The 26,742-nt window shown below is 43.7% G+C and overlaps 2 protein-coding genes across 2 annotated transcripts; both read left to right on the top strand.

The window, feature by feature from the left end:
• The first annotated feature begins 4,568 nt into the window (after positions 1-4,568).
• On the top strand, positions 4,569-7,406 carry LOC120032493 (inositol 1,4,5-trisphosphate receptor-interacting protein-like). Its single transcript, XM_038978597.1, has 2 exons — positions 4,569-4,641; positions 5,059-7,406. The coding sequence occupies exon 2, from the start codon at positions 5,073-5,075 to the stop codon at positions 7,404-7,406; it is 2,334 nt and encodes a 777-aa protein (XP_038834525.1). The 5' UTR covers positions 4,569-4,641; positions 5,059-5,072.
• Positions 7,407-16,861: 9,455 nt separating this feature from the next.
• Positions 16,862-25,039, top strand: LOC120032946 (ras-related protein Rab-40C-like). Its single transcript, XM_038979220.1, has 6 exons — positions 16,862-17,502; positions 17,719-17,779; positions 17,871-17,931; positions 18,064-18,141; positions 21,432-21,654; positions 23,508-25,039. Exons 1-6 carry the CDS (start codon positions 17,349-17,351, stop codon positions 23,822-23,824), a joined length of 894 nt encoding a protein of 297 aa, XP_038835148.1. The 5' UTR covers positions 16,862-17,348; the 3' UTR covers positions 23,825-25,039.
• Positions 25,040-26,742: the final 1,703 nt, after the last annotated feature.

Here is a 26,742-nt window from a genome sequence, read left to right as displayed (position 1 = left end):
AAGCCATCGGCAGAGCGAGAGACAGAGACAAATAATGCCAGAGAGAGAGGGAAATGGGAAACAGAGAGGAATAACTCCATCGACAGAGAGAGAGGGAGAGAGAGAGAGGAAGAGAGAGAGAGAGAGAGAGAGAAGAGAGAGAGAGAGGAGAGAGAGAGAGAGAGAGAGAGAGAAGAGAGGAGAGAGAGAGAGAGAGAGAGAGAGAGAGACAGAAATCAGGCACTTCCTGCCGCTGAGCCCATAAAGCAGCTCTGTAGCGGTGATGGTGACGAGGCGAGCAGGGCATTAGTTGAAGCTGCTCTGCTGCTCGGGCAGCTTAAACGCCATGCAGCAGACACAGATCTGGATGAATGGCTACCCTCCTCCTTAGGGCCTTTCCCTTCAAAATCTCTCTCTCTCTCTCTCTTCTTCTTTCTCGGAAGAGAGAGGTTATTGCTGCTGCTCGCCTGTGAGCGATTGCACATTACAGGAAATAGGAAGGAGGGAGGGAAGAGAGAGGGAGAGAAAGAGAGGGGGGACCAACGAGGGAGAGAGATGGGGGGGGAGAATGGGAGCGAGAGATAGAATGAGGAGGGAGAAAGAGAACCGGTAGTTATAGGGGGGGGGGGGTCAATGCAAGTAGTCTGGGTAGCCATTTGATTAGATGTTCAGTAGTCTTATGGCTTGGGGGTTGAAGCTGTTTAGAAGCCTCTTAGACCTAGATTTGGCACTCCGGTACCACTTGCCGTGCGGTAGCAGAGAGAACAGTCTATGACTAGGGTGGCTGGTGTCTGACAATTTTTAGCGCCGAGCAGTTGCCATACCAGGCAGTGATGCCACCAGTCAGGATGAGCTCGATGGTGCAGCTGTAGAACCTTTTGAGGATCTAAGGACCCATGCCAAATCTTTTCAATCTCCTGAGGGGGAATAGGTTGTCGTGCCCTCTTCACGACTGTCTTGGTGTGCTTGAACCATGTTTGTTTGTTGGTGATGTGACACCAAGGAACTGAAGCTCTCAACCTGCTTCACACAGCCCCGTCGCTGAGAATGGGGGCATGCTGGTCCTCCTTTTCCTGTAGTCCACAATCATCTCCTTAGTCTTGATCACGTTGAGGGAGAGGTTGTTGTTCTGGCACCACACGACCAGGTCTCTGACCTCCTCCCTATATGCTGTCTCGTCGTTGCTGGTGATCAGACCTACCGCTGTTGTGTCATCCGCAAACTTAATGATGGTGTTGGAGTCGTGCCTGGCCGTGCAGTCATGAGTGAACAGGGGGTACAGGAGGGGACTGAGCACGCACCCCTGTGGGGCACCTGTGTTAAGGATCAGCGTGGCGGATGTATTGTTACCTACCCTTACCAGCTGGGGGCGGCCCGTCAGGAAGTCCAGGATCCAGTTGCAAAGGGAAGTGTTTAGTCCCAGTGTCCTTAGCTTAGTGATGAGCTATGAGGGTACTAGGGTTTTGAACACTGAGCTGTAGTCAATGAATAGCATTCTCACATAGGTGTTTCTTTGGTCAATGTGTGAAAGGGCAGTGTGGCGTGCAATAGAGATTGCATCATCTGTGGATCTGTCGGGGCGGTATGCAAATTGGAGTGGGTCTAAGGTTTCTGGGATAATGGTGTTGATGTGAGCCACTCAGACATGAGTGCTATGGGTCGGTAGTCATTTAGGAAGGTTACCTTAGTGTTCTTGGGCACAGGGACGATGGTGGTCTGCTTGAAACATGTTGGTATTACAGACTCAGACAGGGAGAGGTTGAACATGTTAGTGAAGACACTTCCCAGTTGGTCAGCGTATGCTTGGAGTACACGTCCTGGTAATCCGTCTGGCCCTGCGGCTTTGTGAATGTCACCCTGTTTAAAGGTCTTACTCACATCGGCTGCGGAGAGTGTGATCACACAGTTGTTCGGAATAGCTGGTGCTCTCATGCCTGTTTCAGTGTTACTTGCCTTGAAGTGCCTGTGATAGTTTGCAAGCCCTGCCACATCCGATGAGCGTCAGAGCCGGTGTAGTATGATTAAATCTTAGTCCTGTATTAACGCTTTGCCTGTTTGATGGTTCGTCGGAGGACATAGCGGGATTTCTTATAAACTTCCAGGTTAGAGTCCCGCTCCTTGAAAGCGGCAGCTCTACCCTTTAGCTCAGTGTGGCTGTTGCCTGTAATCCATCGCTTCTGGTTGGGGTATGTACGTACGGTCACTGTGGGGATGACGTCATCGATGCACTTATTGATGAAGCCGGTGACTGATGTGTACTCCTCATTGCAATCGGAAGAATCCCAGAACATATTCCAGTCTGTGCTAGCAAAACAGTCCTTTAGCTTAGCATCTGCTTCATCTGACCACTTTTTTATTGACCGAGTCACTGGTGCTTCCTGCTTTAATTTAGAATTATGGCCAGATTTGACAAATGGGGGGCGAGAGAGTGCTTTGTACGTGTTTCTGTGTGTGGAGTAAAGGTGGTCTAGAGTTCTTTTCCCTCTGGTTGCACATTTAACATGTTGATAGAAATGAGGTAAAACGGATTTAAGTTTCCCTGCATTAAAGTCCCCGACCACTAGGCGCGCCACCTCTGGATGAGCGTTTTCCTGTTTGCTTATGGTGGTATACAGCTCATTGAGTGCGGTCTTAGTGCCAACATCAGTCTGTAGTGGTATATAGACAGCTATGAAAAATACAGATGAAAACTCTCTAGGTAGATAGTGTGGTCTACAGCTTATCATGAGATACTCTTCTATTCATGCCGTCGTTCAGCTACGACTCGGTGAAAGATAACATATCACAGTTATTAAATGTCCCGTTGGTAGGATATACGTGCTTTTAGCTTGTCCAATTTATTTTCCAGTAATACGGATGGCAAGGGCAGATTAGCCACTCGTCGCCGGATCCTCACAAGGCACCCCTAACTCTTTCCGCAATATCTTTGCCGTCTCTTCCTCGTGCGAATGATGGGGATGAGGGCCTGTTTGTGTGTCTGGAGGTAAATCCCTCTCCTCCGACTCATTAAGAGAGAAATTCTTCACCAGTTCAATGTGAGTAATCGCTGTTCTGATTTCCAGAAGCTCTTTTGGTCATAAGAGACGGTAGCAGCAACATTATGTACAAAATAAGTTACGAAAAAATGCGAGATTTCTTTTTTGCATGGTTGGTTTAAGAGCCCATGAAACGGCAGAGCCATCCTCTCCAGCGCCAATTACAGGAGCAATCATTCAATTAGCAAGGTAGAAGCATGCATAATAAGCAATGGAGGCTCATTGTCACACTTGTGACAAGTTGAACCATTCTACCTTACAAGTCAAAGTCTTCAGATTTTACTGACAATTTTTGTATGTTTTATTATATTACATAGGATTTTTTCCTACCAATGTAACAATCTACTCCACATTTCCAAAGTGAAAGAACAACTATAGAACATTTTCCACATTTTGGGAGGGATTACTGCATTTAAAAGCAAACTCTTATTTATTTTTCTCCCCTTTTGTGCATATTCAAATACTTTACCGTCAATGGATAATATATGTATATAAAAAATAATGTTGACACTAGCATGTAAAAGCATGCTGACGTCATTGACATTGAGATAACGAGTCAGATCTGCCTCTATGTGCCATTGTATTTAAACTTTTTGTGGTGGCAGCATCATGTTATGTGTATGCTTGCCACCGGCAGGGGCTGGGGAGTTTGTCAGGATCAAATAAATATGAAAGGAGCAAAACCCAGGTAAAAAGTTAGAGGAATACATACCTCACTCTTCTTAAAACTCTGGGATAGAGTTGTATTTTTCAGTGGGGCAATTACACAATTTTCTATGCAAAAAGACACACCAGAATAGCTTTCCAAGAGGTGTTGAGTGTTCCAGCCTCAGTCCTGACTTACATTTCAGAGACAAGGTATGAAATATTGCTGTCCATCAATGGAATTACAACTCAATTTACTGAGCTTGAGCAATTTTGACAAAAACAATGGATAAATGTTGCCCTAAGACAGCGTTTCCCAAACTCGGTCCTGGGGACCCCAAAGGGGTGCACATTTGGGATTTTGTCTTAGCATTATACAGCTGATTCAAATTAGTAAACTTATCATCAAACTTTGATTATTTGAAGCAGCTGTGTAGCGCTAGGGCAAAACCCAAAACGTGCCACCCCTAGTTTGGGAAACCGCTGCCCTAGGAGTTGTTTAAAGTTGGTATAATCTTATTCAAAACCATTCATAGCTGTATTGGCTGCCAAAAGTCCTTGGGGTGTTTTTAAAAAGATATATATACTTATTTGGAAAATGTTCTGTAATTCACTTTCAAAATGTGGAGTAGGTTGTGTAGATTGCAAAATGCGAATCCGTTCACAAGCGACTGTATGTACAGTACCTCTATACTTGGTCCTGCTGTGTTGTGTCTGATGACCCTGATTCTTATCTGACAGTAGAGGAAGTGTGCGCTATCCGGTTTGCTCTGTGTATTGCAGAGGAAAGTGTCGCACAGCCACAGCACATGGGCAGGGTACTCACTCAGGAAATAAGTCAACCTACAGCTGCAACTAAAATAGGAAGAGACAGCAGTGTTGCTGTGCAAGGATCTCTTTTCGTTTCCTCCTCTACGGTACATCCATAACGACCATTGCCGAGTACAACTAAATGTACAACCAGACTACTTACTCCAGTCAGGTAAGTGTTATTATTGCAACTTTTATTTTGATTGAGAAATAATGCTGTTTTGTGTGCATACTGAATGAATTTATCAAAAGTTAGATGCTTTCGAGCCAACAAGGAAGTCCCCATCTCGGTCTCTCATCCACTCACTGTTCTTTATGCTTAGCATTGTCGTTTTTCAACTGATAGGATAGATCGTTATGGATTTCTGCTAAATCAGAATTTCACAGAAACTACCTGCACCTTTGATTTCATTGTGCACACTGATGCACCCATCGAAGGTTTGGTATAATTTATCATACTGTACGTTAAAATCTCATATTGGACTTCACGTGCATTTTGAATGAGAAGGATGGGAAAATAGATATATATCAACATGGATATCATAGAATAGAAACTGACATTTTTCATGTGTCTTATTCTACTCCACAGAGACAACGTTAAGGATGCAAGATACCTTTCTCCGGGTGTTTGTGCTGGCAGTTAGTCTACTGTATCCCATCCCCAGAGAGGACAGAACAGGACAGGTTCAGGAGCAGGATGGTCACATAATGGGCATGCAGGAGCGTGAAGATTGGCTGCAGAGGGAGAGGGCAAAGCTGGAACAGGAAGTGGCACCACTGGTAACCCAAGAGGAAGGGCCCATCGACCAAAAACCCTTACAACTTGAAGTACAACAGGTCTTTCAAATCGACCAGAACCATTATCAAAAGGGCTTGGAAGAGACTCTTATCGAACAGAAACATTCTCAAGAGAACAAAGAGGAGAAAGATGAAGAGAAAGAGGAGGGATCTCACATTGACCATAAGCTTTCACAAGTACACCAAGATGTACCTAAGACAGAGCAAAACCTCTCACCAGAGGACAAGGAACAGTCTACCATTGACCTCAGCCTATCATTAACCCTTTCACAAGGAAACGACCAAGAGCAGCCTGCTTCAGACACAGAGGCATCTCACAATGACAAGAAACTGTACCACTTGGACAAGGACATGGCGAATGTCCATCAACAGTGGCCACAAGAGGTCCCGACTGGTAGTTGCCATAGTGACCAACAGACATCACCAGAGCGTCAGGAAGAGTCTCAGGTCGACCAACAGCAATCTAAAACAGACCAGGAAGCAGAACAGGAGGTGTCACCCATCTTCAGAACATCATCAGAGGGGAACCAGCAAGAGCATCTCACAGACCAGCCGTCTAACACACATCAGGAAGTAAAAGTACCACCTAACCTCAGAAAGTCAGACGACCAGCAACATCTCACAGAACAATATAACACAAACCAGGAAGAGACACCGATTCTCAGTGAATCATCAAAGGATGACCAGCAGCAGGAGCATGTCACTAATATCATAGACTCAGAGAGCGACTACACCTGGTACCTATGGAACGCATACTCCCTCATCTCTTTTGTTCATTTCTCCATTAAATTCTTCAGAAGACGTTCACAGAAGAAGCTCCATCCAGGAGAGATCCTTCAGGAGGATATGGAAGACATCTCTGTCGTGAAAAACCTCTCGGCTGAAGTTCCGCTACCGGACTGTGATACACTCAACCGTTTTTACGACAAATGTGTCAAAGTCTCACCCAATGAGAGCTGGAGGGTGACTGAGTTTGTGGAGGGTTTTGCTAATGACCTATTAGAAGCCATGAGGAGCATGAGTGATGTGGAGGTTGGCATGGTGATTGAAGACTTTGTGGTGGAGGGCAGGATCAGTTCCCTTGTGTGTGACATCATAGTCCCCATTGCCCCGTTAGAGCCATACAGTTTCCAGTTTCAACTCTGGTGTAACCAGGCTATTGATGATATGCCACCTGAAATGGAGGGCTGTGGTAGAGTCAAAATGGTGGATGGTGGTGTGAACCAAAATGGCTGCCCATGTCACACAGCTGCCATAGGAGATGATGATATGCTATGCCTGCTGTGTTGTGACAATGAGAAAGTCAAAGTGGTGAAAGTCACTGATGTATTGGATAGTGCTCTTTGCTCGAAACACACCCCTTACCTGGCCAAAACCCAGGTTACCAAATGGTTCCAGACCACAATTAGAAAAGCTTGGGGACAGATATCCCACAAATATGAATTTGAGCTGACATTTCGCAATATGGACGCCCCAGGAGCTCTGATGGTTCGATTTAGATCAGGGAAAGTGATAACCTTCGATATGGCTCCCGTGGTTAAACTCAAAGACACTGAAGCTTATTTCACCATTTCTCCTTCCACCCCACCTAGGAACAACTCCTTGGACACATACTGGAGCCTCTCATTGACCACTTACGAGGACCACTTCCTGAAGTATCTGACCAATCACCTGCCTGAAAACTCCTGCCACATTCACTGCCTTGGAATTGTAGCGTTCCTTCACAAAAAGCAAACGGGCCTCACAGGCAGAAGTATCCTTACAGATCAACACTTCAAAACAGTGTTAATTCACTTGATTTTGAGTAAAAAGCCTTCTGACTGGTACCCTGAACACTTGGGTAGCAGATTACGTGATGCGTTGAGCTTCCTAGAAAATAGCCTTCAGGGCAGGAAGTTGCTTCACAGCTTTATTGGAAAACCTCTGGTTCCAAGTGAGATTGGACTCCCTGCTGTATTTAGTGATGCAGAGCCTGTAAACCTCTTCCGCCCTCTTGGGGTACAAAATGGCAGCTACACCAAGACTGTAAAGCACTTGCAAGAGATGCTCAGGAACTCTTCCATGCTGATACAGGAGTATTTGCCAAAGCCAAAGGAATGCAATGGTCTAGACAAAACTTCCACTGGTATAGAGTGTTGAACAATTTTAAAGGTTGATACTGGACAGTTAACTGTAAAGAGATGCCAAATCTACAATGACACTCAAATGCAGAGAAAGGCATCATGAGGAAACACATGCTTAAGTGATTTCATGTTAAAATGCAACAAAAGTTCCACCCCACCACCCATACCCAAATAAATGCTTATTTTAAAGTAACTTGAAATACTTTCGAATTTTCTAAATGTGGGCCAAAACTACATTGGAAACATTGAAATAATTTCCTATTTGAAAGAGTAGAAATATTTCCAAATACCGAACAGACCTGGGTTCAACTGCGTGGGAGTATATACACTGAAATATTTTTTTTTACTAAGTTACAGTTCATAAGGAAATCAGTAAATTTAAATACATTAAGCCCTAATCTACACATTTCACAGGACTGGGCAGGAGCACAGCCATGGTGGGCCTTCCCACACCCACCAACTTGGGAGCTAGGCAGAGCCAGGCCCAGCCAATCACAATGAGTTTCCCCCACAAGAGGGCTTCATTACACCAGTTGCATCAGCTGTCTGAGTGGCTGGTTTCCGATGATCCTACAGGTGAAGAAGCTGATGTTAAGGTCCCGGGCTGGTATAGTTAGTCGTGGTCTGCAGTTGTGAGGCCGGTTAGACAATGCCCAGTCCTCTAAAATGTGCGGTAGTTTATGGTAGTGAAATTACCATTCTGGCAAAAGCTCTGGACATCTCTGCAGTCAGCATACCAGTTGCACACTCCCTCAATTTAGACATCTGTGGTCTTGACAACTGCATATTTCATAGTGGCCTTTTGTTCCCATCAGAAGGTCCACCTGTGTAATGATCATGCCATTTAATCAGCTTCTTGATTTGCCACACATGCCAGGGTGATGGAGTATCTTGGCAAAGGAGAAATGCTCAAATATGGATTTCAACAAATGTGAACACTTGAACTAAGCTTTGTACATATGGAACATTTCTGGGTTCTTTAATTTCAGCTCATGAAATTAAGTTTCCATGTTGGATTTATATATTTGGGGATTTTAAAATTACATACATTTCCAAGTGCATTTCCAAACACATTCCAATATTCAACTACTTCAAATAAAACCACCAAATGTATGTCTGAAAGTAATCAAATGTAATAATATTTGAACCCAGTTCTGCCTGGACCTCTGCAGCCATTTTGAATGAACTCAATACACATGATTTTTTTAAAAGTTTATTTTATCAAAATAATTGTCCACTGCTCATCAAACCCTCCCAACAGCACCTAAAACCATGAGGGAAACGCTATTATTTTCAGAAATTTGTGCTCATATATTAAGATACCAGTTAAACATTCTTAAGAATTAAGCAGAGGGACTGAGTACCTTTAGTAGCCCCGTCGTTGAAGGTTTCCATGCTCCATGCTTTGTCTTCAGCATGTTCGTCATGGGCCATCGTCATAAAATGACTCGTCACAGTTTGTGCGTGAGCTATGAGCGTTATCAGATCAGTATCGCATTTTCCACAGATTACGGTCAAACAAAACACAATGTAAAATATAAAATGGTGGTATGAATGCATGCCCGCGTTAAGTCCTCAAAATGGCTTCCCATTCCCTTCTCTAATGCACTCAGATGAAAGGGTTGGTGACAATGAGAAGACATGACTGGTCATGAACCAGACCTACATGCTCACCGGAGGGTTGTAGAGAAGGAGAAGGACAAGAACCGACACAGCATGAGCAAACCGCAGCATCACCACCCAGTTCCACCCACCTAGGACAATCACAATAAATATTAGTTAACCCTCATAGCAAGGAGTCCCTCAGAACTCAAGTCAATCACTCAGGTGAACCTACTTTTTAGTCTTTGTGCCATAGTTGCAGGACTTGGAACTTGGAGTTGGAGTGACTTTCCCCGTAGTTATTTCACAGTGCAAGTGGAGTTTCTGGAAGAAAATAAATGTACGTTCTTCCTAAGGTGCATTACTGTAGGCCTATAGTATTAAAGAATCAACCCATCATGATTAGTTGTTTGGAGATGCACATGAGTCAGACCTGATTGTCCAGGCCCTGGAAGATGAAAGCTCCGATAGTGAACCTCAAAGCATTGTTGGTGGTGTGTGACAGGAACTTTGACTGGACAGTATTCTTGCCATCCACCATGCATCTAGTTAAGAGAAGATTGTGTACTTAACACTAATCCCGCCAAATTGGGACAAGGTTCACCCACTGGGTCTTATTCTCGCCTTGTAAACCAGGGACTGAGTTACAAAAGACACTAGGGCTGTGTTTACACAGGCAGACAGTTCTGATTTCTCTTGGTTGAGGTTTAACAGCAGTTGGCTTCCAATATATTGCATTACCACCCCCAACTGAATTATAGATCCATTACACTTTGTGATAAAGGGAACCAAAAATACACTGAATATTACCCTACTTAACCTCATCTGATCCTTCCCCAGGCCAACGGGCTGAGAGAACAGGACACTACCATGCTACACGTGTCCCCTGCACCTTACTGAAGCATATGTCACGCATTGGCCTATCCCTCTGTGCTGTCAGACATCCCATTCACAGGAATCCTCAGAATTGCTCACCCTTGACCCATTCTCTACTTCACTCCCTCAGCATGCGACACCTTCTGCACTAGTCTGACTAGCCACCGAACACTTGATCCCCAGCAACATGTGCACCCTACAGTTGACCACTTTATCCAACGAAACTAAACAACCCTCTATCCCTTGCCCTTCTGCACACTACCACATCTTGGAATGTCCCTCCTACACTGCGACATGACCATAAATGTTGCAGCTGAAACAGAGCAGTGGATTCGCCACAAAAGCTCCAACAGGATAAGTGATACATCCTAACATGATCTTGTCACTTAAAGACGGACTCAAAAGGACTGACAGTGACTCACCGTTTCGCCACCGTGTCTGCGTCACACCAAACTACACAGGAATCTTCAACTTCTATTGCACCACCTCCACACTTAACGCTAACCCAGAAATCACTCCCTTCAATGGTGCGCAAAGCAAGACTACACTAGTTGTGTTGCACAGAGCGCCTGCTCCCTCTGATCTAAAGAAACACAATCACAAGTCAGCTTCACCGACTCAAAAGCACACCCTCTTTTCCACCCATGGATCAGCCAAAAGACCTGGTTCCATCCTCTTCAAAATCTCAGTCCCACTAAACCAAAATGCATCTTTATCATAACCATGTCCATCAACACAAAGCTCATGCTTCTCAAACCTTTAGCCCTTCAATTTCACCTCCATAACTCGAACTGGCGTCTGGCCCACTTTCAACTTGACAGTCTTCCTCGACATACCCCTTTCCCTGTTATTGCTAGAGTCAAATTCAAACCCATCCTCTGCCGCCATCTGTCTTTCCAACCTTTCCCGCCAATCCTCTTCCCTTAACCAATTACCCGACTCCTGAAAACTCAATTTTCCCAAACTGAAATTTCTTTAGCCTTTGGGAGACATGCTAAGCGCTGTACTCCCACTGCAAACTTAAATTTGACCAATCAGATAAGTTCTGAAAAAGACACGACGTGATTGGTCTTTCAACCAATTAGTGGACAATTGAGTTAGGCTGCCTGTGTAAACTGCCCAGCTGTGGAATCTAGCCAATTAACAAGCAAGAAATTAACTACCAGGAACAAGACAAAACCAGGCCAAGAAATTGTAGTTCTATAACAAAGATGTTTTACCCATAGTTGTCGACCACAGTGTATTTGAGAGTGGAGTTTGGGCTAGCAGTCACGTAACAGTTGTTAATATACACCCGCCGATGCAAAGAAATAGTGGGAACTTTGGCCTCAAAGTACATTGGTTGTCCAATGAAATAGGTTTTATTTCCAGTGAGCTTGTTCCATGATTCTGAAGAGAAAGAATAGAGTTAAGGTTCTTTAATAGAAAACAATACTGCAAGTGCATTCAGATTTAGGTGACATCTGTCAAGTCAACTCACCGTCATAAGACGTGAGGGTGACTCCAACCTTGGATTTAAGGGCCTTGAAGACTTTCCCCGCCAAACGAGGATGAAAGCCAAACTTGTAAGAGTGGTGGATCCTGCAGAAAATGGCCATTAGTGCAGTCAGACACTCAATATCCAAACTAGCATACTACCTAGTATGGAGCCATGTATAGGATATGCTAGTGTGGACATTGGAACGTAGCCACCAAATGTGAAATCATGAAGTGGTAGTTCACCGATTGTAGCGGCATTCGATGTGAACAGAGAATGACAACTCCCTCACAATACCGCCTATGGCCTCTGGCTCGTACTTCAGCACGTTGGAGTAGGAAATATAGTCAGCGGTACACTGGAATAGGAGAAACAACTCTAAAAGCCACCAATACATCTGAAAATGATCATTAAAGCCATGGAAATACAATCCCTTCAGACCATTGCAATTTGACTGGATCACTCATGGCACACGTGATGTCTGAGTGACAGGGGATTGTATTTCTGATGGCATTGGTAGCCAACCTTTCTACGGAAGCCACAGCTTTTGATGTTGTAGAGCATGTAGTAGTGTTCCGCTGTGGATTTGTTGACTTTGCAGTTGCAGAGTTTGAGGTACTTGCAGGCGTCGGGGTTGGTGAAGGCGTCTTTTCTGATTCTCACATAAATCCTGTCGAGGTGGCACAGGACCTCAACCTTCTTAGAGTGAACTGGAGGAGCGGTGGGCGGAGATAGGGTGGGCAGCAGGATGTGCTTGACTGAGAGGGGCAGCGGCCTGAACTTCCCTTCAGGCTTGAAGACATAGGCTTGGTCCTCAGAAGCACGAATAGGGATGTATTCTGGTAGCTTCAGATAGTCTGGCTTACGAGAATGCTCCAACATGGGAGTGGCCACGATTTGGGAACGAGACCTGACCTTGGGTTCAGATTCGTCATCAAGCCTCAGTCGCTCCGTCTCATCCCACAGAACTTCAGTGTCATTCCCGTCATCAACAGCTAAAGGGAAGCCCTTACCTGACAAACCATAAGCAGAGGAGTAACTCAGAAGCAAAAGCACCAATTTCACCACCATCTTGCCATTCACCACCAAATCTCTCTCTCAACTAATCCAGAACAGTGACACGGTGTATGAGAGAACCACCATTTGCTTGTGTGTTTTATATACTAGCTACAGCACCCTAATTGCAACACCTGGTGCTGACTTTAATCAGTAGCAGAATCAACCAATCAGCAGTCACCAGGGCCCAGTTTTTCAAAAGTTAAATGATCATCATTTCATTTTAAAGCAGCCATAAATCGCCTTGTGACGGGGAAAGTTTATTATGTTCAACAGGGAGGGGCAATTGAAAGTAAGATTCTCAATAAAAGGTTTTATTGTTGAAACCTTTCTAGCCTGTCTATCTATGGGTAACAGGGTTGACATTATGTTTGACCCACTGACTTTTCCACCACAAAATGGGCCAAAAGAGTAGAACCAGCCCAACTGCTTTTATACTATAGTTTGACTATTATATGTTAAATGTTTCTTCTGAAATAAATATTTAAAAATAAATAGTTTCACTACATTAAAACGAGAGCTCAGTTCAGAGTTGACCTTAAAATGAGGGACAGACGCATATTAAATCACATTAAATTAATAATAATCTTCAGAAATTTAATTTGTCAAAGCAACAAAATAACAAAGCAACAAAATAACTAGGGCTTTACAATGATGGTGGACTCTTGGAGAAATGTTGGTATTAAGTGGGTTTTGTTGGTATTAAGCGGGAACCAACTGAAGCTAGGACAGCAGAGTCCCTACACATCTTCCGAAAACATCTGAAACCCTACCTCTTCAACAGTATCTTAAAATCTTTCATAGAAGTCAGAGGGTGCACAGTCACATGTCAAAATTAGGAATTTTGACACTTTAGCAAGTCATTATTCATATAAAATTCTGCTTATTAAATTATCCATGTGGTCTGTATTAAAGGGCACTTCAATTAATATAACAGGCTTTTAAAATTCAATATTGGTGCACAATTTTCACCCTACTTAAAATATCAAAGGGAAGCAAAAGGCACTCATTTCGTGGAACGACCCAACTGCTGGTATAAGTAAATCGTCAACCTTGGCTTTATACTTGTTCAAACAATACACTCCAGGTGGCAGTATGCACCCTCTCAGTTTGTTTACCAACTCAAAGAAGTAGTAGAATAAGAAAATGGAGATGAGATGGCCTCAATGGGTGCCACAATGTTGCGTCACAGAGAGAACAAGGAGCCAGATGTTTCACCATAAAATCTTAAGCATCCGGTTGGAATTTCCGCTCCCCACCAAATATGGCGGGGAGAGGAAGCCCAGTGGCCGGCAGAGAACAGAGAACACTAAGTTTTGTAGATGTGACCCTTTGCCAAAGTTTTTTAAAAATTACATTTTTTACATCGAATTGAGTTATCGCACACTTCACAGAGAAGGTGTTCTCTTCTTCTTTGTCTTCATCTTCTTCTTTGTCTTCGTCTTCGGTGGGGTTTAATGGCGGTTGTCATCTAATATGTTGCATTACTGCCCCCAACTGGACTCTAGTAGAAGAAAAATATATATATAAAAATAGTGGCATGAGGTATAAATGCACAGTGAATAACGAATAACAATAACGAGTAAAAATAACATGACAATACACAGGGAGTACCAGTACATAATCGATGTGCAGGGGCACGAGGTAACTGAGGTAGCTATGTACAGCTGATGTCGGAAGTTTACATACACCTTAGCCAAATACATTTAAACTCAGTTTCTCACAATTCCTGACATTTAATCCTTGTAAAAATGCCATGTCTTAGGTCAGTCAGGATCCCCACTTAATTTTAAGAATGTGAAATGTCAGAATAATAGCACAGAGAATGATTTCAGATTTGATTTATTTCATTACATTCCCAGTGGGTCAGAAGTTTACATACACTCAATTAGTTTTTGGTAGCATTGCCTTTAAATTGTTTAACTTGGGTCAACGTTTCAGGTAGCCTTCCACAAGCTTCCCACAATAAGTTGAGTGAATTCTGGACCATTCCTCCTGACAGAGCTGGTGTAACTGAGTCAGGTTTGTAGGCCTCCTTGCTCGCACACGCTTTTTCAGTTCTGCTCACAAATTGTCTGTGGGATTGAGGTCAGGGCTTTGTGATGGCCACTCCAATACCTTGACTATGTTGTCCTTAAGCCATTTTGCCACAACTTTGGAAGTATGCTTGGGGTCAATGTCCATTTGGAAGACCCATTTGCGACCAAGCTTTAACTTCCTGTCTGATGTCTTGAAATGTTGCTTCAATATATCCACATAAATTTCCTACCTCATGATGCCATCTATTTTGTGAAGTGCACCAGTCCTTGCAGCAAAGCACCCACACCACATGATTCTGCCACCCCTGTGCTTCACGGTTGGGATGGTGTTCTTCGGCTTGCAAGCATCCCCCTTTTTCCTCCAAACATAATGATGGTCATTATGGCCAAAGTTCTATTTTTGTTTCATCAGACTAGAGGACATTTCTCCAAAAAGTACGATCTTTGTCCCCATGTGCAGTTGCAAATCGTAGTCTGGCTTTTTTTATGGCAGTTTTGGAGCAGTGGCTTCCTTGCTGTCGATATAGGACTCGTTTTACTGTGGATATAGATATTTTTGTACCTGTTTCTTCCAGCATCTTCACAAGGTCCTTTGCTGTTGTTCTGGGATTGATTTGCAGTTTTTGCACCAAAGTACGTTCATCTCTAGGAGACAACGCGTCTCCTTCCTGAGCTGTTTGACGGTTGTGTTGTCCCATGGTGTTTATACTACTATTATATGTACTATTGTTTGTACAGATGAACGTGGTACCTTCAGGCGTTTGTAAATTGCTCCCAAGGATGAATCAGACTTGTGGAGGTCTACAATTGTTTTTCTGAGGTCTTGGCTGATTTTGCTTGATTTTACCTCTTTTTCAAGCAAAGAGGCACTGAGTTTTGAAGGTAGGCCTTGAGATACATCCACAGCTACACCTCCAATTGACTCCAATTATGTCAATTAGCCTATCAGAAGCTTCTAAAGCCATGACATAATTTTCTGGAATTGTCCAAGCTGTTTAAAGGCACAGTCAATTTAGTGTATGTAAACTTCTGACCCACTGGAATTGTGATACAGTGAGTTGTGAAATAATCTGTCTGTAAACAATTGTTGGAAAGATTACTTGTGTCATGCACAAAGTAGATGTCCTAACCGACTTGCCAAAACTATAGTTTGTTAACAAGAAATTTGTGGAGTGGTTGAAAAACAAGTTTTAATTACTCCAACCTAAGTGTATGTAAACTTCCTACTTCAAGTGTACCACTACAGTCTCCAATGCTACACATTCCTTTGTCTCATGCCCTTCTGGTCACTTCTCACACCTAGGATCCTCCCTCCTACACACTGCTGCCACATGCCCATATGCTTGACACCTGTAACAACGTAATGTATTCGGCACAAAAGCTCCTACAGGATAACTTACATATCCTTACATCCAGTTTGCCGGTTTTCTTCTTCTTCTTTTTCTTCTTCTTCTCTGGTATAATGGCGTTCGCAACAATTTGATTTGCATTAAGCTATATGTGTTAATTGTAGGGTTGCCCTTGGGGCTGGGGATCAGAAATGTCCCGTGCGAGGCAGGTTGAGGTTTCCAGGGTTAGAGTAATGCAGAAGTTGTCATATGCTGAGGCAGTGAAGAAAGTAGAGGAAGATGGGTCAAGAGGGAGGGATCCTGAGAGGAGTGGTGTGAGTAGTAGTACAGAGGGATAGGCCAACAAGTGATAAATGTTTTAGTAAGATTGGATCTTTATCATTTATAGCAATGGTTATCAACTGTTCTGCAGGGATGGAACGTAAGTCGCAGAAAAATTACGTTGTTGTGGCAGCTACAGAAAAGTATTTGGGTGTGCGAGACTTGACATCCGAAGAGTTAATGTGTTAAGTGGTGGTGTCCCATCCTTTCAGGTTGTTGGCCTGAGGTAGGACTAAATATATTTAAATAGTGGAGTAAGGTGGTGTCATGGCTAGGGCCATTCCCCCCAGAAATGTCCGGAAACTTGCAGGTGCCTTGGTGGAAGAGTGGGGTAACATCTCACAGCAAGAACTGGCAAATCTGGTGCAGTCCATGAGGAGGAGATGCGCTGCAGTACTTAATGTAGCTGGTGGCCACACCAGATACTGACTATTACTTTTGATTTTGACCCCCCCTTTGTTCAGGGACACATTATTCCATTAATGTTAGTCACATGTATGTGGAACTTGTTTGGTTTATGTCTTAGTTGTTGAATCTTGTTATGTTCATACAAATATTTATTCAGTTTGCTGAAAATAAACGCAGTTGACAGTGAGAGGACGTTTCTTTTTTTGCTGAGTTTTTAAGGGAGTTGAACTCCAGTCTAGTAGGTGGCGGTAATGCAACATACATTGCATGCCAACCGCTATTAAACTTCATCAAAGAAGAAGAGGAACCGGCAAACCGGATGTTGATGCTGGCAAAAGCAAAATCTAGGTTGATGTTATTTGCATTGCTTAGCTACTGACGCGTACTCGAAGGCAACTAATTGTTATTTATGGACTCTTAAATGAAGTACCATTTTCGTTTTGAATTAACATTTCAAAAACAATGTTTTACCTTGTAGAGGACATTTGGTTTTGGAGGCAGAATGGCCCAGATTAATTAATGTTGTTTTCGTAAATTATTTTAGGTAGCTAACGTTAGCACGGGGTATTTTTCTTTCACATAAGTTACTAGATAGCTAACTAGCTAGGTAGTGGATTTTCAAAGAAAACATGATGGAATTGGAGATAATTCGTGCTCAACGCTCATTGTATTTTTTGTAGCTAGTGGTGCGCGGCACTGCTAGATAGTAACCTTCATTTCTAAGTGGCTAACGTTAGCTACAGTATCGTTAGCTAGTAAACAACGTCGTTCGCCCTTAGTGTTTGACAAGGCATTCCACACACAAATTCTCCGGTCTTAACTTGATACCAATGCGTGGGATGATGGCTACACAGGGCAGCCCTGTCAAGACTTACGACTACCTCCTTAAGTTCTTGCTGGTTGGAGACAGTGATGTGGGGAAAGGAGAGATCCTAGACAGTCTGCAGGACGGATCAGCAGAGTCTCCCTATCCCTACAGCAGTGGTGAGTGTATGTAACTAGTTAGAATATATCAAGTGTATACATTATATGAAGTGTAAACATACTAGTCAGTGTTTTTTTAACTCTGGAATCAAACTGGCCATTTGCCATTATACTCTCCATCCTAGGTTATCCACCTTGTTGATGAAAAATCAATCCCTTGTAGTTTGAGGTTAAGGTTGGGCTGGCTGTCTGCTATAATCATGTTTGTTTTCTCAGGGATTGACTACAAGACTACCACAATCCTGTTGGATGGGAGAAGAGTCAAGTTAGAGTTGTGGTACATATAGAAAATACTTGTCTAATACTTGTAGAAAACTCATTGACAGAAAGCTAAATGGAATCTAACAGGGTCATTCTTTATTCAACAGGGATACGTCTGGACAGGGTCGATTCTGCACAATCTTCCGGTCATATTCACGTGGGGCACAGGTGGGTTAGACCCCTTAATTTCAAATGCTTCAGGTTCTAGGCTATATCATCTGTGTATTGGGGGACACGTGGACTGTTTACTGATTAAAGATGTATTGCTTGTTCATGTCCCCCCACTCCCCCAACCCACAGGGAATCCTGCTAGTTTATGATATCACAAATGGCTGGTCGTTTGATGGCATTGACCGCTGGATCCGGGAGATCGATGAGGTAAGCTAGTTTGCTGACTGATCATTTAACACTGCACGTCTGACGATGTGACTCAAGTCTTCATTCTAAACAGCATATCTGCCTCATCATGCTGCAGTAAAAGCTCAAATGAAATCCACCATACCGGTTTGTAGATAGTAGAATCACTAGCCATGTAGAGCTATTGCCAGGCAGGCAGGCTGTAGTCTGAGGATCTGCTGTTGTTATCAAAAGACTCCCCTCTGGCAAACGGTTCAGGTCAGTCACGACCAACACCTCCCACAACCTGAATAGCTTTTCCCTCTCTGCTGTGGCCTTCACCAACTGGCCACTGGTACACCTTTTATCTTCCCGCTCATAGACTTTACACTCTGCACTATTGTGGCGGCAGGTAGCCTAGTGGTTAGAGGGTTGGACTAGTAACTGAAAGGTTGCCAGATCGAATCCCCGATCTGACAAGGTAAAAATCTGTCGTTCTGCCCCTGAACAAGGCAGTTAACCCACTGTTCCTAGGCCGTCATTGTAAATAAGAATTTGTTCTTAACTGACTTGCCTAGTTAAATAAAGGATAAATACAAACAAACAAAAAATCCGCAAGGATGCAAACTCATCACTTTTTGGAGATATTCGCCGTTTTCATTTCAAAATAGGTTGTCCACGTGAATCGTGTAGATCCGGGGGAAAAAATGGAGAAGAGGCCGAAAATATCTTCTCCCTGTGTGATCACTAAATGATGGTGCGTTTCTCATTTAGAAATGAATGACTGAGCACAGAATGCTTCCCTACGCGTCCTACAAATAAAATATTAAACAGAGTTAAGAGTGTGACGTCATATCAGAATGAGTACTTCACCCAATGTCACGTGCGACAGCTGTGAGCAGCCTGCCACATCCCCTAACCAGCCATTAGCCTACCTCAGCTGCTCCTCTCCATCCGTTCTACATCAGTTTATAAATGTTATTAAGCCGTGATGACGAGCTGGGGTGTGCAGACAGTGATGAGGTTTGTTGTTACGTTTGTTTAGTTATTGGAGCGGTATGGTTTCATTTCTCCAGTAAGAACAAGCAGGACCAGTCTGACTAGGCTTCTCTGTCACGCAGCCCCTTGAGTGCCACTGCCAGACAGGAAAAACAGACCAAAGTGACAGTCATGCTTGCGCCTTAACAACACTGAAAGCCACTCAAAAGTTATGCCCCATGTTACCGGAGCTACCTTCTCCCCTCTCTCCTGTGAATTGGTGCACATTTCTATATAATATTTTCAACCGTTGTCGCCGGCCGTTTTAATCTACTCGCGGAAACAAGCTTGTTTAGCCATGCTACCTGGCTGGCTAGCTAACATCATGGTACCTTGTCTGTGCACACATTTGGATGGCACCGGAAAAAGGGATCGATAGTCCTCTCAAAGAGATGCTTTAAAGGTAGGATGCACATGCCTAATAAATGTATTCTAAGCTAAATCTATTTTTTTTCTGGTTTTTCTGTTCCTTAAATTCTGTCTGGTGCCTAACTTTTGGTGTGTGTGTGAGTGAAGAGTAGTCTAAAGATGGTTTCATATAGGCCTAGTGTGTTTTCCCCTTACTGCCACAATGAAAATGCAGATCATTATGCATTTCTATTCCTTACTACATTCCTCCTGCCCAATCACAGGTAGGCCTTTGGATATGAGCAAATCAGCTCTTTTCTGCAGTAGCCTTTTTTATTATACAGTAAAAAGTGTGAAGTTAAATTCAATGTGTTGTTTTGAGCAGAGGTGTGAATATCAGGGACAGGTTTTCGTGCAGAACGTATAGAGAACGGAAACAGTGGATTTAACAACTGACATCAATAAGGGATCATAGCTTTCACCTGGGTCCACCTGGTCAGTCTGTGTCTTGGAAGAGCAGGTGTTCCTAATGTTTTGTTCTAATGTAGTTTAAAGTGTTAATTATATAGTCTGTAGTTTTTAGCTCAAATCAAATCAAATTGTATTTGTCACACACACATGGTTAGCAGATGTTAATGCGAGTGTAGCGAAATGCTTGTGCTTCTAGTTCCGACAATGCAGTAATAACCAACGAGTAATCTAACCTAACAATTCCACAACTACTACCTTATACACACAAGTGTAAAGGGATAAAGAATATGTACATAAAGATACATGAATGAGTGATGGTACGGAACGGCATAGGCAAGATGCAGTAGATGGTATAGAGTACAGTATATACATATGAGATGAGTAATGTAGGGTATGTAAACATAAAGTGGCATAGTTTAAAGTGGCTAGTGATAAATGTATTACATAAAGATGCAAGATGCAGTAGATGATATAGTGTACAGTATATACGTATACATATGAGATGAGTAATGTAGGGTATGTAAACATTATATTAAGTGGCGTTGTTTAAAGTGACTAGTGATACATTTTTACATAAATTTCCATCAATTCCCATTATTAAAGTGGCTGGAGTTGAGTCAGTATGTTGGCAGCGGCCACTAAATGTTAGTGGTGGCTGTTTAACAGTCTGATGGCCTTGAGATAGAAGCTGTTTTTCAGTCTCTCGGTCCCTGCTTTGATGCACCTGTACTGACCTCGCCTTCTGGATGATAGCGGGGTGAACAGGCAGTGGCTCGGGTGGTTGTTGTCCTTGATGATCTTTATGGCCTTCCTGTGACATCGGGTGGTGTAGGTGTCCTGGAGGGCAGGTAGTTTGCCCCCGGTGATGCGTTGTGTAGACTTCACTACCCTCTGGAGAGCCTTACGGTTGTGGGCGGAGCAGTTGCCGTACCAGGCGGTGATACAGCCTGACAGGATGCTCTCGATTGTGCATCTGTAGAAGTTTGTGAGTGCTTTTGGTGACAAGCCGAATTTCTTCAGCCTCCTGAGGTTGAAGAGGCGCTGCTGCGCCTTCTTCACAACGCTGTCTGTGTGGGTGGACCAATTCAGTTTGTCCGTGATGTGTACGCAGAGGAACTTAAAACTTACTACCCTCTCCACTACTAGCTTCAGTGTACTTGCTGTGTGTGGATTCTGTGTCTCTATATTTAGTATTTTCTGTCTATTGTCTGTCTGACTCTGTAGCAGCACCATTTCACCAAGAGAAATTCCTGGACATGCAAATGTATTTACAGAATAAAGTTGATTCTGCTCTTCCTGTTTCCTTTCCTGCTTTGAGAAGGCCGGTGTGTTTCCTGTTCGAACAGGGTTTGTGTGTGATTTGATTAAAGGAATCGTAAACAAGATAGGAGTTGTTAACAAAACAGCCCCTACTCTCAATATCATCCTCCTGTTGCTTTCTTATCCTAACCTTAACTTTCTCTCCTTTCCCCCAGCATGCCCCGGGGGTGCCCCGCATCCTAGTAGGCAACCGGCTCCACCTGGCCTTTAAGAGGCAGGTGCCCACGGAGCAGGCCCGCGCCTACGCCGAGAAGAACGGCATGACCTTCTTTGAGGTCAGCCCTCTGTGCAACTTCAACGTCATCGAGTCGTTCACGGAGCTGTCGCGCATCGTGCTGATGAGGCACGGCATGGAGAAGTTCTGGAGACCAAACCGAGGTGAGGAGAGCAGGGAAGACTAAAGTTACAGCCACTGTAGGGTCTTGGGTTGGGAAGCCGTAGGGTGCAGTAAAACAATGGGAAAGGTTATTGTTGGTGTGAGGAAACTTGGGCTTGTTTGTTATTTTATGTTGCTACCCTTCAGTTCTTTGATTTGATTGATATATGGAATATATCTAAACTCAGCAAAAAAAGAAACATCCCTTTTTGAGGACCCTGTCTTTCAAAGATAATTTGTAAAAATTCAAATAACTTCACAGATCTTCATTGTAAAGGGTTTAAACACTGTTTCCCATGCTTGTTCAATGAACCATAAACAATTGATGAACATGCACCTGTGGAACGGACATTAAGACACTAACAGCTTACAGGCGGTAGGCAATTAAGGTCACAGTTATGAAAACTTAGGACACGAAAGAGGCCTTTCTACTGACTCTGAAAAACGCCAAAAGAAAGATGCCCATGGTCCCTGCTCACCTGCGTGAACGTGCCATAGGCATGCTGCAAGGAGGCATGAGGACTGCAGATGTGGCCAGGGCAATAAAGTGAAATGTCCGTACTGTGAGATGCCTAAGACAGCGCTACAGGGAGACAGGACGGACAGCTGATCGTCCTCGCAGTGGCAGACCACGTGTAACAACACTTGCACAGGATCGGTACATCCAAACATCACATCTGCAGGACAGGTACAGGATGGCAACAACAACTGCCCGAGTTACACCAGGAACACACAATCCCTCCATCAGTGCTCACACTGTGCGTAGTAGCCTGAGAGAGGCTGGACTGAGGGCGTGTAGGCCTGTTGTAAGGCAGGTCCTCACCAGACATCACCGGCAACAACGTCGCCTATAGACATAAACAGACTGGCAAAAAGTGGTCTTCACTGGCGAGTCGCGGTTTTGTCTCACCAGGGGTGATTGTCAGATTTGCGTTTATCGTCGAAGGAATGACCGTTACACCGAGACCTGTACTCTGGAGCGGGATCGATTTGGAGGTGGAGGGTTTGTCATGGTCTGGGGCGGTGTGTCACAGTGTCATCGGACTGAGCTTGTTGTCATTGCAGGGAAAACATCCTCCTCCCTCATGTGGTACCCTTCCTGCAGGTTCATCCTGACATGACCCTCCAGCATGACAATGCCACCAGCCATACTGCTCGTTCTGTGTGTGAATCCTTGCAAGACAGGAATGTCAGTGTTCTGCCGTGGCCAGAGAAGAGCCCAGATCTCAATCCCATTGAGCACGTATGGGACCTGTTGGATCGGAGGGTGATGGCAAGGGCCATTCCCCCCCAGAAATTTCTGGGAACTTGCAGGTGCCTTGGTGGAAGAGTGGGGTAACATCTCACAGCAAGAACTGGCAAATCTGGTGCAGTCCATGAGGAGGAGATGCACTGCAGTACTTAATGCAGCTGGTGGCCACAGCAGATACTGACTGTTACTTTTGATTTTGACCCCCCCCCCCCCCCCTTTGTTCAGGGACACATTATTCAATTTCTGTTAGACACATGTCTGTGGAACTTGTTCAGTTTGTCTCAGTTGTTGAATCTTATGTTCATACAAATATTTACACATGTTAAGTTTGCTGAAAATAAACGCAGTTGACAGTGAGAGGACGTTTCTTTTTTTGCTGAGTTTATTTGGAATAATGAAAGGTGGTTGTCACTTGCTTGCTGGGTTCTCATTTGATGGGAGGAAGCGCACTGGGCTCTCCTCGTCATTGACGCAACAGCAGCTGTCCCGCCTGCAAAATAAACCCTCAACACAACTAGATTGTTGTCAGGTCCTATGCTATACCATTATAGCATGTAATACAACATGACTATGTCCTTCCCTGTCCATCCCCCTCCCCACCAGTGTTCAGCCTCCAGGACCTGTGTTGCCGGGCCATCGTCTCATGCACCCCCGTCCACCTCATCGACAAGCTGCCTCTCCCCGTGGCCATCAAGTCCCACCTCAAGTCCTTCTCCATGGCCAACGGAATGAATGCTGTCATGATGCATGGACGCTCCTACTCCGTGGCCACCAATGCGGCGGGCGGCAGCGGCGGCGTGAGCGGCAACAACAGCAGCAGCAGCAGCAAGGGAAACAGTCTGAAACGCTCCAAGTCCTTTAAACCGCCTCCGAGCCCCCCCAAGAGTAGTAGCAGCAAAAGTAACTGTAACATCACCTAGGGATGAACTTCTGAGGCTTCCCATTGGGCCTAATGCTATTGCTGTATGGGGCACTCAGGGGCCCCAATTTGGAGCTGCATAAACGCACAACAGGAACTGTAAGAGCTGTGAGTGAGTCCAATATGGCTTTCACTCTTTCTTAGCCCCCTAGCGCCATCTTGTGGGTCGCCGTTAAACCTACAGCTACCACCCACTGTGACCAGTAGAGCTCGCTAGCTTGTAGTTCTAAAACCCAGAAGTGAGTTACCTCTGGTTCGTTCAGCCTTTCCTATGGGGAAAGAATAGGGATTTGGGATAAACACTGAGAATAAGGTCTGAGGTTAACACAGGCTTAGGAGATCTTATACAGTACACTTTGTTCTATGAGATAATAGCAGTCAGTTAACATGACCTTTATTCATTATGAAGCCTTTATGCGCTTTTTTTATTACATAAATGCATCAAAATTCACAAAGTGACGTTAGCTGATGAAGATGATCTCCTAGAACAAAACGTATAAGATCTCCTAAGCCTGTGTTTACCACAGACCTTATTCTCAGTGTTTATCTAAAAACGACAGTCATTTTCCCCAGTCCATCGAACCGTGGCGGAGTTAGTGCCTACAAAAAGACAACATTACTATTTCTCTCCATACAGCCTCTTGGACTTTAAACTGTGACGTCATCACTCACCTTACTGTCAACACTACAACAGAGTATGAGGACTCTGAACAGATTCACCGGGTATATTTAAGTAAAGACTTATTGTACATACATGGTAATCGGTTGGCTTGTTTTCCAGTGGATTTTTTTGCACTGACCTCTTCCGTGATTCGTCTTGAATGTTTTGGGAGTTTGTGTTTGGGATTGTGTTATTATGCCTGTCCGTTGACTTTGTCCCTCTTCAATACTTATAGCCTATGTCTGGGTCGTGTTCATTAGGGCATGCGATGGAAAACATTTTGCAGCGGAAACCGAAAATTTGAGCGTTTCTTATTGAACAAGCTCAGGTTGTCCTTTCTTGTTTGTCTTTTTTATTTTCATTTGCTGCCTACTGAACATGACCCTGGTTTGATATGGCTCAGAAACACATTGAGTGATTATTCTTTCCAAATCACACGGATTTGCCAACAAATAGAAACTTAAAATATTGAAACTGCAGCTAACCTTTTTTTTTTTTTTTACTCTCTGCACTCTGACAAAGTTTTCGTGTGTGTGTGTCTCTTTTAATGTTACCTTTATTTAACTAGGCAAGTCAGTTAAGAATTTTATTTTATTTTCAATGACGGCCTAGGAATAGTGGGTTAACTTCCTTGTTCAGGGGCAGAACGACACATTTTAACTTGTCAGCTCGGGGATTAATCTGGCAACCTTTCGGTTACTAGTCCAACGCTCTAACCACTAGGCTACCTGCCGCCCATCCATCTGTTGGTCTTCTTCTGTCTGTTGACTTGGGTCCTTGTCCTGTTTGGTACCAGAATGTATAACACCAGTCTGGTCTGTGCACACATTGATTAAAAGCAAATGGGGTCAAGCTGTTATAACAAAGGGTCATTGTAGATTACACTGTTTTCATTTCAGAATAATGGGTTCAATATCAGACTGCTCTCCCTCACTGTTTGCATTTTAAAGGTATACTCAGCAATATGACGTAGATGCAGAAAGTAAACCGCATAGGGGGGGAACTTCCAATACAACTAAGCGTGAGGCTCTACTTCTATGCTGTTATTGTCCCGTGGCTACCAGGCTGTGAACAGTGTGACGTGAACATAGATACTGTGTGAGAGTGAAGTCTTGCATCTTGATCATCTCCATGTCGACGTTGCTGCTCGTGGCAATGTCATTTAGCTGAGTCCACCTTTAATGCTGATCAGAGAGCCAATGGTGAAAACCTGTGTTGATCCAAGTCTGTTTGCTCATTCATGGCCCTTTGACCTGAGTGACCTGTGAGTAACCAATATGTGCCTGGCTTTTTACCGGTATCATGATTTATCTTGAAGTATCAGTAGGATTTTTGGGGAATGCCGCAAAGGGCTAAAATATCTTTCATCTGAATCACTTTGATAAGTGGTTATGTTAACTTGTGACTTACTAACTTTGGACTCCAGTAAACTTAAATGTATCCACATAAAGCAAATTCCATACAGGCTTAATAAAAAAAGAGTTCATATTCACAATTTTATTTATACCCATTTGTTTATTGATAATATTCTGTTTTTTTGTTGGTGTCTTATATTTTTGTAAAGGACACAATTCTTAATGTATTTACACTGAGACATTCCCTATGCTCACTGCAAGAGAGATGAAAACCAATGCATGCCATTTTTCTCTGTTTCTACGCCCTTTTATTAAATAAAATGTCAAGGAAAATAATCATTATTCAGGGTATTATAAGCACTACCTGTATGTGCTATAAGCTGCTGAGTTGATTGTAAGGAGGATGAACGGTTTTGCAAATAAATGTGGCTGCATAGCTGCCATGGAAAGCAATGGTTTTCCCCAAATTAAACTGTTGTACTTTTTTATTCAAAATCATTTATTACTGAATAACTGTATTGTATATTTTTGATTAGTTGATTAAGTTGTGCTCATGCGCATATTTAGTACTTACCCTACTCTTCCTGAGGACCAAACAGGAAACAAAACGCAACAAATAATATACACAATACCATGTCACCTGTTTCTGCCTCACGCTTCAGAAAACAGGAGATGGCTCCTGCCCTATGAGCCGTTCTGGCTCCTACCCTGCGAGCCGTTCTGGCTCGCACAAGCAATGGCTCGTGCAAGGCCACTTACCCAGTGGCGGTTCTAGACCATTTCAACTGGGGGGGCCCAGCTTGGGGCCAGTTGTACTGTTAGAGGGGCCAGCTACATTAGACGTTATTGTTGTCATCGTTTTCTTCACTGCATTGCAGGCATTAGCAGGCAAAAGACCATGTT

Source organism: Salvelinus namaycush, chromosome 39 (assembly GCF_016432855.1).
Source record: "Salvelinus namaycush isolate Seneca chromosome 39, SaNama_1.0, whole genome shotgun sequence".
Lineage (NCBI taxonomy): Eukaryota > Metazoa > Chordata > Actinopteri > Salmoniformes > Salmonidae > Salvelinus > Salvelinus namaycush.
Note: the sequence above shows the minus strand (reverse complement) of the source record. Positions and strands in the feature narration are given on the sequence as shown.